Source organism: Dipodomys spectabilis, unplaced genomic scaffold (genome assembly GCF_019054845.1).
Source record: "Dipodomys spectabilis isolate Male_0828 unplaced genomic scaffold, ASM1905484v1 ptg000511l, whole genome shotgun sequence".
In the NCBI taxonomy this organism is placed as follows: Eukaryota; Metazoa; Chordata; class Mammalia; order Rodentia; family Heteromyidae; genus Dipodomys; species Dipodomys spectabilis.
The window spans coordinates 315,342-327,582 of record NW_024871188.1 but is presented as its reverse complement, the minus strand read 5'-3'; the positions used below and the strand labels follow the sequence as shown (position 1 = coordinate 327,582).

Below are 12,241 nucleotides of genomic sequence, written 5' to 3'. Positions count from 1 at the left end.
ATTTTGTACTACACCTCTGTGAAATCCACACTCGGGCTCTAAAACCCCCTCACAATTCTCTGAGAAGATGCTGCTGGGGACTGGGAAGGTGGCTCAGTGGTAGAGCGCTTGCCTTGCATGCATGAGGCCCTGGCTTCGATTCCTCAGCACCACATAAGCAAAAAAAAAAAGCCAGAAGTGGCACTGTGGCTCAAGTGGTAGAGCGCTAGCCTTGAGCTGAAGAGCTGAGGGGCAGCGCCCAGGCCCAGAGTTCAGGCTCCACGACCGGACACCCCCCCCAAAAAAACAAGATGCTGCCATCTCCACCTCATCACATTGGAGGAAACTGAGGCATAAAGACTTTTCTCAGTCCCCAGCAGCCACGGCGAGGAGTAACCCATCTGACTTTGCCTCTGGTGTCAAAGTTGTATGCCAAACTGGATTGTTCCAGGTTTAATGCACAAAAACATACAAAGGTAGGACTGAACCTCCATAGTCCCCCCACATCCCAACTTCTTCTCTGAGCCTTCCTTTTCTTCAGATCTTACTGTGAACCCAAAAATTTCCACCTCCTCCTCCTCCTCCTCCTCCTCCTCCTCCTCCTCCTCCTCCTGCCCCTCCTCCTCCTCCCCCTCCTCCTCCTCCTCCTCCTCCTCTTCCTCCTCTTTCTCCTCCTCCTCCTCCTCCTTTTGGTCCTCCTCCTTCCTGGAGCTTGAGCTCAGGGCCTGGGTGCTGTCCCTAAGCTCTTTTGCTGAAGTCCTGTGCTCTACCACTTGAGCCATAGCTTCACTTCTTGCTTTTTGGTGGCTAATTGGATATAAAAGTTTCATGGACTTTCCTTCAGGGGCTGGCTTTGACCCTTGATCCTCAGGTCTCAGCCTTCTGAATAGCTATGATCACAGCGGTGAACCACTGGCAGTCAGCTTGGGCTCCTTTTTTTCCTCCAAGATACTATCCCCGTTTTTTTTCTCCCCATCTAGCAGACGCATAAATTTGTGCCCTTGGAAGTTTGTTGGAGGTGAGGGACACGCATTGAATGGACCCTCACAACCCTCCCTGCACCCCTATCCATAAAACCAGCGTTCTTGGCATATGTCAGACTTTTATTCTGAAACTGAAGCCACAACCTATGAGGTAATCCTTAGAGCTTCCATCGAGAGGGATTCCCATTGGTCAGTTGTTGAAGCCACGCCCCGGGGTTCCCGGAGCCACGCCCACGCCCAAGAGTATAAAAGCTGTTGTCTGGAGCTCCACTGCTCCAGGACACCTGTGCCTTCAACAGGATAGGAAGCAGGTGAGGAGCTGGGGAGGGGGACGGGGAGGGGGGAGAGAAGCTGAGGGACGGGGTATGGCCAGGGGGACTGGGATGCACTGGGTGGCCCAGGAACCTGGGGACACCGGCTGGTGTGCAGGTCAGCACGTGGACATCTTTCCAGAAAGCGAATTCTGACCATGTGTAAAGCTACCTGGGAGGAGAGTTCTGGAAGGTAAGCCTGGGGGAGGGGGGTGCAGTACCGACCGTGATTGTGTGGAGAAGAGGGTATAAATGGAGAGACAGGAAGAGGGGGTGAGGAGGTTGAGGAAGGCGAGGGCAACACAGCCCCTCACCTCCAGCAAGGAGGTGGTGGTGTCTCTGAACACTTCAGCACCGTGGTGTGGACAGTTCCAGGGAGGTCGCGTTTCAGCACCAGGAATGTGGACAGCGCCCCGGGGTGAGGGGGTGGGGGAGACCTCCCGGCTCTGACCCCGTCTGGGGATGAGGAGCAGATGTGCCTGGGAGAGGGTGGTCTGAGAGGTCCAACATTCTAGAGAACTGCCGCTCATTTAAGGGGATCTAGAAAGAAAAAAAAATTATTTCCCTAGATCTTCAGGCAAGATTAAAGTACATAATGATTAATTGTAATTGATTGGGGGAAGAAACAAGGTGGCACCCCCCAGATTAGAACCCTGTGTGAGTTTGGGGGTAGATTGTACCATGTGACTTGAGTGTTGACCCTCAGGTGGCAGTTGGAGAAACTGAGGTCTTAGAGGAGCAGATTGCCCCTAACACCCTGCTCCCTTCAAGGAGAAGCTTTACAACACCCCCCCCCCCCACATCTGGCTCCACTTCCCTCGCACCGGAGGCTGGCAGGGGAGGGGGGCAGGGAGGGAGGCAGCGGGATGTGGGGTGGAGGCTGAGGAAGAAGAGGAAGAAGACTTCCGTGCTTGTGGTCTAGCACTGTGTGGAAGACTGGTGATTTTGTTGTTCTAATCACCATGACAACAAGTCACAGCCGGCCTCACAGCGCAGACTCCCCTCGACCTTGGCCTGGAGTGGACACGTGAGCCCCGAGAGAAGAAAATGGGGGGCCAGGGAGGAAAGGGGGCAGGGGACGGGCGGGAAGGAGTATTTCCATGCAGGGAGAAGTGGGGATCTGTGTGGTTCCACTGGACATTGACCCAGAACCAAAGTGGGGATCAATCAATCAAAGTTCTGAATAGGATTCTTCCTTTCTTTTTTTTTCTTTTCTTTTTGCCACCTATTAGTTCCACATGCCAGCCACAAGACAGGTGTGGAGCTGTGCCCGGTGGCAGTGTCATCAACACTCATGCCAATCATCAGTCACTTGCCGGCCACCATGGGATGGCCCTGCCCCTAAAGCCCTTGGGCTTTGCTGTGGCTTCTGCTCCCAGAGTGCCCCACAGCCTCCCACAGCCAACTCTGCCTTTGGGGATTTCTCCACCAGGAGAGGCACCTTCCAAATCCCTGGCCACCCGCATCAGCACTGTATTTACCTACATTCTCCTGGACCTGGGGTGTTGGGTTCTAGGGTGGAAGCGCAATCATTATGGGTATAAAGAGCACAGGCACCCGGCAGGTGATGCACATGGATTTGTCCAATCAGTAAAGGCATCAACAATAAATGAATAAAAAGTCAGATCTGCTTAGTACCAGTGGCTCACACCTGTAATCCTAGCAACTGAAGAGGCTAAGATCTGAGGAACTCAATTCGAAGCTAGTCTGGGCCAGAAAGTCTAGGAGACTCTTATCTCCAATTAATCACACACACACACACACACACACACACACACACACACACACACACACACACACGCCAGATGCAGAGCTGTGGCTCAAGTGGTAGAGTGCTAGTCTAGAGTGAAAATGCTCAGGGACAGTGCTAAGGCCTTGAATTCAAGCCTTAGGATTAGCACAGAAATGAATGAATGAATAGCCAGGTGCCGGTGTCATCCTAACTACTCAAGAGGCTGAGATCTGAGGATCACAGTTCAAAGCCAGCCTGGGCAGGAAAGTCTGTGAGACTCTTATCTCCAATGAACCACCAGAAAATCAGAAGTGGTGCTGTGGCTCAAGTGGTAGAGGGCTCACCTTGAGCTGAAGAGCTGAGGGACAGGGCCCAGAGTACAAGCCCCACAACTGACAAAAAAAAAAAAAAAAAGTGAATAAACCTATAAAAAGATCAATGGCTCTCTCTCTCCTCTCTCTCTCACACACACAAGAAGACACCCCCCCTCACCTGGGTCTCCCCCAGATCCTGACTGGGGTGGCAGGTGTCTGGGGGAAGGACCATAATTAAATTTGTGTATACTCCTGGGTCGTCCTGCCAACTAACAGCCTCATGAGGGAGAGCCAGGCTGGTATAATTAGCAATTAGGAGGCATTGATCCGTCATTATCTCGGGCAACCCCTGTATCCTGCTCCATCCCCAGACAAATGTGATCTTCCTCCCTCCCAGGAGGATCCCCTCAGTGGACCCATTAACAAGCAGAGAAAATGTGATTAGAGAGATCACCCAAATGCCCGAGGCCGTTCATGAATGGAGGGGAGGGGTGGGAGAGGAGGCCCCCGTGTCTAGGCTGAGTCTGGTCCTGGAAGGCAATGCAAGTTCCCTAGAATTTTCTCTGGAAATGGGAGAGGATACCAAAGGCACCATGGGTGTCCTCTGATGTCTCAGTGTCCAGAGACTCTGTCCTGAGTTCCACAGTGACCTTGAATCAATCAGCAAGGACAGGACCCTTCATCTGCCCCCCCCCCATCTTTCTCTGACTTGTCTCCATCAATCCAAGGGTCCCTCTACATACCAAAGTTCCCCCACCCCCTTACCACCTGCAGGACTGTGTGGTGTGGTAGCTCACATCAGCAGTCCCAGCTAAGTGGGAGGAGATGAAGAGCATCACAAGCATCCTGAAGAAAAAAAAAGTGATCCAACCCCCATCTCAATCAACAAGTTGTGGCTCACACCTATGCCTATAATACCAGCACTCAGGAGACTGAGGCAGGAGGATCATGTCTGATGTCCCCGTGGGCTGCATTAGTGAAACCCTAAGAATATATCCTCCATCACCCCAAGTTTTCATGAGACAGGAGTAGGGCCTCCTCCTGCAAACCTCGAACAAGGGGCTCTGTTCGTTTTGCCATCTCTACTTTTGGTGCCCTTCCAGCACAGCTCAGTGGGGACCCCTGGTTTGTGCAGAGACTACAGAGGTCCAATCAGCATGCCGGAGGACAGAGCCCAGCCACCGCAGCTGAATGCGGCCTGCTCCTCCCTCCTCCGCTTTGCTAACGTGGACGGTGAATGTGAAGCCATGACCCTACATCTGTGGTTCCCTCCCACAGTTTCTGCCAGGTTCCACTGGGGTTAAACACAAAGCCCCTCCACAGGGTTCTCCTTGCTTCAGATGCCAGTCACTAGTTCTGGGTTTCTCGGGCCACTACCCACGTGCTAACCGATAGGCTGGAAGTTCGGGGGTTCCCAGCTCCCTCCAGGTTGATGGTGAAGTATAAAAGGAAGAAGTCAGGAAGAGATACATGCAGACAGCTCCCATCCCCACCCTGGGTTGTGAGTCTTGAACTCAGGGCCTGGGCGCTGTCCCTGAGCCTCTTTTGCTCAAGGCAAAAGAGCTTGAATCACAGCACCACTTCTGGCTTTTTTGTGTGTATGTGGTAGAGAGGAATGGAACCCAGGGCTTAAAGCCACATTCCCAGCCTTGATTTTTTGAGTGATTAATTGGAGGTAAGAGTCTCCTGAGGACTGGTGTTGTGTGTGGGCCAATACTGGGGCCTCATGTCCTCACTTAACTTTTTTAAAAATATATTATTATTAAGGTGTTCAACAAAGGGGTTAACATTTTCATTAGCCAGGCAATGAGTACATTGGTGTGTCATGGAGCTTGAACTCAGGGCCGAAACACTGTCTCTGAGCTCTCTTGCTCAAGGCAAACACTCTACCACATTGAGCCACAGCACCACTTCTGGTTTTCCTGCCTAGGCTAGCTTTGAACTGTGATCCTCATACCTCAGGTTTCTGAGTAGCTAGGATTACAGATGTGAGCCAACACAACAGCTCCCTTAGTTTTTTTTGCTTAAGACAGGTTGGGGCCACTAATTGCCAGGCCCCTCTAGCTTTCAAAATCATTTGCACTGTGGACTCCTTTTCTAATTCAGGTTCTGCCCTTGTCACCTGCCAGGGAAAATCAGCTTCCAGGTCAAGACCACACCCCTGTAGTTGAGCCATAACCCTAGTATTGTTTTTTCAGGTAGAGACTCAACAGTTTTGTGAAGAACTGGACTCTGACCATGAACCTGCTACCGTGGCTAGGACTACAGATGTGAGCTACTGAGCTTGGTTTATTTTATTATTATTATTATTATTATTCTGTGTGTGTGTGTGTGTGTGTGTGTGCTCAAGACTAGTGCTCTATCACTTTAAGCCACAGTGCCATTTTTTGCTTTTTCTGAGTAGTTTATTGGCAATAAGAGTCTCAACACCTTTCCTACTGGGCTGGCTTTGAACTGTGATCTTCAGATCTCAGTCTCCTGAGTAGCTAGGATCACAGGCATGAGCCACCGGCGCCCGGCTTCACCACACTTGTTTCTTCAGACCTCTACAAGCTGGGTGGCTCGTTGTACCCTATATACAGAAGCAGACACGCAGGCCCAGAAATGTAAAGCAAGTTGGCCAAGGATGCACAGCAAGTAGGCAGCAGAACTTGGATTCAAATCCAGATGGCCTTAGGGCCCAGGCTTGCCAGCTGAGCTCCCATAATGATTCAACGTTCAGGGACAGCGTGGTATCTTTGACGTGTCCCTTGGTCATTTTCCCGGGGGGATGATGTCAGGATGAAGACTCGACCAGAATAATGTTTGGGATGGTTGCTCCTCCACCCCTTTCCCCGTGAGCCATCACAGCTGGGCGTGAGCCTGAATCCTCAGAGGGTTGCTGGGGACAACTCCATTAGTCCCAGGTGCAAGCGTTGGGGGTCCCCAATATATATTTCAGAGGATTCTATGTTGGGGGTGGGGTGGAGGCAGGATCAGATGCGCTAACCCCGCCTCTATGCCCTGTCTGAGGGCTGCGGCTGCTGGTCCTGTCAGCTCTCAGCAGGAGGGTGGGGTCTATCCAGAAAGCCTTGGTAATTTCCTGGCCCTTAATGGGTCCTTCACCAGAGAGTGGCTTGGGTCTCCATGGCAACAGACAGCCACCAACGGCCAGAGATGGTTGAGTTTCCCACCCAGTCCCCCCCTCACCACCACCCCCTCCAGGGCACCACCCCACACTGGCTGAACCTTGGATGCTGGAGGAGCCCAGGCAACACGGTGACCCCCATGCTAGGAGGGCACACCTGGCACACTTAATCCTTGTCTGATCCTACCTGGTTCAGGGTTGGAGATCAACCAGCTGTTAAGGGAAGGGAAGCAGAGACTTTTGAGGAGATGCAAAAGATCAGAATTTGGATGGACACTGGATGTGATGACAGGCTGATTAAGGTTTAAGTTTTCTGGCTGGATTTTTTTTTGGGGGGGGTGGGGTGGTACTGGGATTCAAACTCAGAGCTTCAAACTTGCTAGGCAGGCCCTCTACCCCTGAGTCATGCCCCCAGCCCTTTTTGCTTTACTTACTTTATGGTATACGGTTTCAGTTTTGCCCAAGGTCACCCTGAGACTTGCAATCCTACCTCTGTTTCCTGTATAGCTGGGATTACAGGTACTCACTGCCACACCTGGCCTCTGTTTATACATTTGACCATGGATTTGTGGGTCCCTGAAGGGAAGATCTGAGTTCTTGCCCAACGACCCCTGGAGCATGTAATAGGAAACACCCTGAAGACCCCTTGATACTCTGCCCATGGACCTGGACAAACTATACAATGTTCATATAGTAACAATGTATACTATTTTTTTTTTTTTGGTTGTGGGGCCTGAACTCGGCCTGGGCATTGTCCCTCTGCTCTTCAGCTCAAGGCTACTGCTCTACCACTTAAGCCATAGAGCCACTTCCAGCTTTTTCTGCTTATGTGGTGCTGAGGAATCAAACCCAGAGCCTCATGCATGAGAGGCAAGCACTCTATACCACTGAGCCACCTTCCCAGCCAATGTATACTACGTTATATGAATTTAATAACAATACAGTCTACCTACTGTACCTTATTTTGTATATTTTATTTTATCTGTGCTGGTATGAGGCTTGAACTCAGAGCCTGGGATCTCACAGACTTTCCTGCCCAGGGTGGTTTTGAACCATAATCCTCAGATCTGTCTCCTGAATAGCTAGGATTACAGGTGTGAGTCAGTGGTGCCTAGCTCTTTTTGCACATCTTATGCCTATCATATCATTTATCACGCTATTCTTGCGTGGAAAAGCTAAGGACAGCCCTCAGACCTGAGGCACTGCCAGGTCCTGAGGGACCCCAGGACTGCCCCTCCCTCCCCCCCCAAAAAAGTAGCGCCACACAAGTAGGCAAAAAAAAAAAAGACCATTTTGGAAGTCTTTACTTTAGTCAAACGTTACAAGGGACAGAGGAAGACAGACAGACAGACAAGGGAGATGCCTATAAAAACAGCCGGCTTACAGAGCCAGAAGTGGGCGTGGCTTGCTTGTGCACCGCCTCAAGTCCCACCAATCACCGCCTTGGTCTGCGTGGCTTCCACCAATCACAAGCCTCGCAAGGCAGTCAATCAAGCTGAGACACGGAGGAGGCGTTCCCTTTGGGCTCTGAGCGTACCTAGAGGTCGGGCGATCTGGAGTCGGGTTAGATTCATCGGGCCAGAAGAGAAGTTTGCTTGGGGCTGACTTGATCCCTGTGACCGGAACAAGGCCTCGGAAAGCAGGGCTCAGGGCCTTGAGCAACAGCGGTATTCGTAGAGATCCCTGGAGCAGGCGCGGAGATCCCCGTGCAGTATTGCTGATGGGACTGCTACATTGACAGCGGTCACACGAGGCGGGGCTTGCGCTGTCAATCAAAGGAAGGGACGGCCAACTGTCAATCAATAGCTTGGCTCACAGAAAACAGCCAAGGGTGCTTACAATAAAGACCTAACGGGACATTCACATTCGAATCAGTACTCAGCCCACTCCAGGCCAAATACCTTTGGGCAAATTTGGCTCTCGGATCTTGTCCCTATGATATCCCAAATATTTATAGACCAACAAATGCAAAGAATGGACGAGTGAGGAGGATTGACCCTTCTCGCCACCTGTCCCGCCAGGCCCCGCTCCGTGGTCCTCGCCTTAGGTCGCTTTTCTGCTTCTTCCGCGCGACCCCTACCGGTTGGGGGCCCGAAGCCGACTCTCGCTCCGGCCGGACTCCGAGTCCCTTCGCGTACCATCTGAGACATGTAGTCCTCCTGTCTGTAAAAGCACAGTGACAGCAAGCGGAAGTTCGCCACCAAACTCCCCTCGGTGGCACACCCTTTAGCTTGCAGCATGGCACGACGGGAATTGTAGTTCTCAGACTGCTAACTCCCGTACGCGTCAGGGACTAGCCCTCGGCCTTCTGGGAATTGTAGTGACTATCTCTCCGCTGTTCTTCCCGTATCTTACAAAGCGGCTTTGAGTGAAGGACTCCATTTCCCGTCATGCCCGGTCCCACCCGCCTAGGGCGCCAGGTCACAGTGACTGAAACAACGATTCCCATCACGCTCCTTGCTCGCGGTTCGCATGGCCCGACGGGAATTGTAGTTCTCAAACCGCCTGGTTCCTGCCTTCTCAACGATTGGAACGACGATTCCCATCAAGCGCCTCCCTCCCTCGCCGGGCGCAGCGGCTGTCCCTCTGCCTTATGGGACGTGTAGTCGAGATTCGCCTAGCTGTCCTCCCCGCGTCTCACGGAGCAAGCCGCCGCCCGGAACTCCATTTCCCGTCGTGCCGTCACACCAGCGGGGCCGCGGCGTCCATCTTGTTCCGCCCCGCGCGGCCCTTAAGATGGCAGCGGGGGGGACGGTGAAGGTTGCGGCCGGGCTGCCGGGGCGCTAGCCGCCGGGTCCCCCTCCCACCCCCGCCCCCCGCCCCGCTCCGCCCCGGGCCATGGACCTGCACACCGCCGTGTACAATGCCGCCCGCGACGGCAAGCTGCAGCTGCTGCAGAAGCTGTTGGGCGGCCGGGGCCGCGAGGAGCTGGAGGAGCTGATGGGCGCGGCGGCGGGCGGGGGCACGCCGCTGCTCATCGCCGCGCGCCGCGGCCACCTGGACGTGGTGGAGTTCCTGGTGGACCGGTGCGGCGCGGACGTGGAGGCCGGCGGCTCGGTGCACTTCGACGGCGAGACGATCGAGGGCGCGCCGCCGCTGTGGGCCGCGTCGGCGGCGGGGCACCTGGCGGTGGTGCGCAGCCTGCTGCGGCGCGGGGCGTCGGTGAACCGCACCACGCGCACCAACTCCACGCCGCTGCGCGCCGCCTGCTTCGACGGCCACCTGGACGTGGTGCGCTACCTGGTGGGCGAGCACCAGGCCGACCTGGAGGTGGCCAACCGGCACGGCCACACCTGCCTCATGATCTCCTGCTACAAGGGCCACCGCGAGATCGCGCGCTACCTGCTGGAGCAGGGCGCCCGGGTGAACCGGCGCAGCGCCAAGGGCAACACGGCCCTGCACGACTGCGCCGAGTCCGGCAGCCTGGAGATCCTGCAGCTGCTGCTGGGCCGCCGCGCGCGCATGGAGCGGGACGGCTACGGCATGACCCCGCTGCTGGCCGCCAGCGTCACGGGCCACACCAACATCGTGGAGTTCCTCATCCAGGCGCAGCCGGGCCTGGAGCGCCCGCCCCGGGGCCCCGGCGGCCCGGAGGACCCGGAGGACGACGACGAGGAGCAGCGGGACCCCGACGCCCCCTCGGTGGAGAGCTGCTGCCCCACCAGCCGCGAGGCCGCGGTGGAGGCCTTGGAGCTGCTGGGCGCCACGTACGTGGATAAGAAGCGCGATCTGCTCGGGGCCCTGAAGCACTGGCGCCGGGCGATGGAGCTGCGGCACCAGGGCGGCGAGTACCTGCCCAAGCCGCAGCCCCCGCAGCTCGTGCTGGCCTACGGCTACGCCCGCGAGGTGAGCACGGTGCAGGAGCTGGAGGCGCTCATCACCGACCCGGACGAGATGCGCATGCAGGCGCTGCTGATCCGCGAGCGCATCCTGGGCCCCTCGCACCCGGACACCTCCTACTACATCCGCTACCGCGGCGCGGTCTACGCCGACTCGGGCAACTTCCAGCGCTGCATCGGCCTGTGGAAGTACGCGCTGGACATGCAGCAGAATCACCTGGAGCCCCTGAGCCCCATGACGGCCAGCAGCTTCCTGTCGTTCGCCGAGCTCTTCTCCTACGTGCTGCAGGAGCGATCGGCCAAGGCCCCGGGCCCCGGGCCGCACGTGGGCTTCGCCGACCTCATGGGCGTGCTGGGCAAGGGCGTGCGCGAGGTGGAGCGTGCCCTGCAGCTGCCCAAGGAGCCCGGCGACGCCGGCCAGTTCGCCAAGGCGCTGGCCATCATCCTGCACCTGCTCTACCTGCTGGAGAAAGTGGAGTGCAGCCCGAGCCAGGAGCACCTCAAGCACCAGACCGTCTACCGCCTGCTCAAGTGCGCGCCCCGCGGCAAGAACGGCTTCACCCCGCTGCACATGGCTGTGGACAAGGACACCACGCACGTGGGCCGCTACCGCGTGGGCCTCTTCCCGTCCCTCGCCGTGGTCCGCGTGCTGCTGGACTGCGGCGCCGACCCCGACAGCCGCGACTTCGACAACAACACCCCGCTGCACATCGCGGCGCAGAACAACTGCCCGGTCATCATGAGCGCGCTGGTGGAGGCCGGCGCGCACCTGGACACCACCAACGCCTTCAGGAAGACGCCGCTGGAGCTGCTGGCTGGCGAGCTGCTGGCCGCCGGCGCCCTGCAGCCCTTCAACCACGTGTCCCTGCAGTGCCTGGCGGCGCGCGCGCTGCACCGGAACAAGGTGCCCTACAAGGGCTTCATCCCCGAGGACCTGGAGGCCTTCATCGAGCTGCACTGAGCCGGGGGAGGGCGTGGGGACCGCACACCGTCCCGGCCAGTCCATCGGGTGCCCCTCAGGCTGTGTCCCCCCCACCCCCCAAGACCATCACCCCCAGGCCAGTGTCCCCAAGCACCCAGTGGAAGTGGGGGAGTGATCCGCCCATCGCTGTGACGGTGGCAGCGGTGGGGGCGGCTTCGCGGGGCGTAAGTGGCGGCCGCCTCCCAGTAGCGTGCGTGGGTTTGCTGTTTGCGTAGTGAGTGGGCGAGGTGGACGGCCAGCGGCACCGAGGCCCCGCCGTTTTGTTGTTGTTGTTTTGTTTTCTTTTGTTTTTCCTTTGTTTGATGGAGTGAGCATTTCTGGTGGTGCCCAGTGCCCGGAATGCCAAAAGGCACCCCCCCACCCCCCGTGGGGTGACGGGTGAGCTACCTGGCGGTTGCCTCGCCAGCCCTCCATCCGCCCTCAGGCGCCCAGTGCCTTCGCGTGTGCTCAGACTCTTCTATTTATTATTATTTATGCACAACATGGCGTGGGCTTGGCTCATGAGGGAGGCCCACCGGCCTTCCAGACCTTCCACACTCCCGGCCTTCCAGACCCTTCTATGCTCACCGCACACGAGGCTGGAGCTGACCCGGTGGGTGTCTGTCTGGGCTCGGGTTCACATTAAAGAGTGGGTGTCTGAACAGAGCCGCCTGGCGTGTCCTTGTGCGGTTGTGGGACGAGGGGGGACCCCGTGGGTGCCTTCCACTTCCTTCACCCTGTTCCCTAGAGCCCCGATTTCCCAGGAAGGACAGGGGAGGCCGGACTTGGGGGCTCAGCTGGGCTCCAGGGCTGGCAGGACGGGTTTCAGTCAAGCCCCATCTTGGCGCCATGCTAGTGCGCGTTTATTGAGCGCTGACTGCACGCGTCTGCCACGCGCCAACCACGTCAGTTTGGCAAAGAAGCGGGTTGTTGAGAGATGTCAGGAGCTGGCCGAGGACAACAGCACGTGGACAAAGCGGAGACTCGAACCCAGG

The 12,241-nt window shown here is 56.5% G+C and overlaps 1 protein-coding gene and 1 long non-coding RNA gene across 2 annotated transcripts; one reads left to right on the top strand and one right to left on the bottom strand.

The window, feature by feature from the left end:
* Nucleotides 1-7,734: 7,734 nt before the first annotated feature.
* LOC122099333 lies at nt 7,735-8,651 on the bottom strand. The gene is made up of 2 exons (XR_006145905.1): nt 8,527-8,651; nt 7,735-8,211 (listed from the first exon to the last, which is right to left on the bottom strand). It is a non-coding gene; the product is annotated as an uncharacterized LOC122099333 (long non-coding RNA).
* Nucleotides 8,652-9,201: 550 nt separating this feature from the next.
* On the top strand, nt 9,202-11,912 carry Fem1a (fem-1 homolog A). The gene has a single exon (XM_042669936.1). The coding sequence runs from the start codon at nt 9,285-9,287 to the stop codon at nt 11,244-11,246; it is 1,962 nt and encodes a 653-aa protein (XP_042525870.1). The 5' UTR covers nt 9,202-9,284; the 3' UTR covers nt 11,247-11,912.
* The last annotated feature ends 329 nt before the right edge of the window (nt 11,913-12,241 follow it).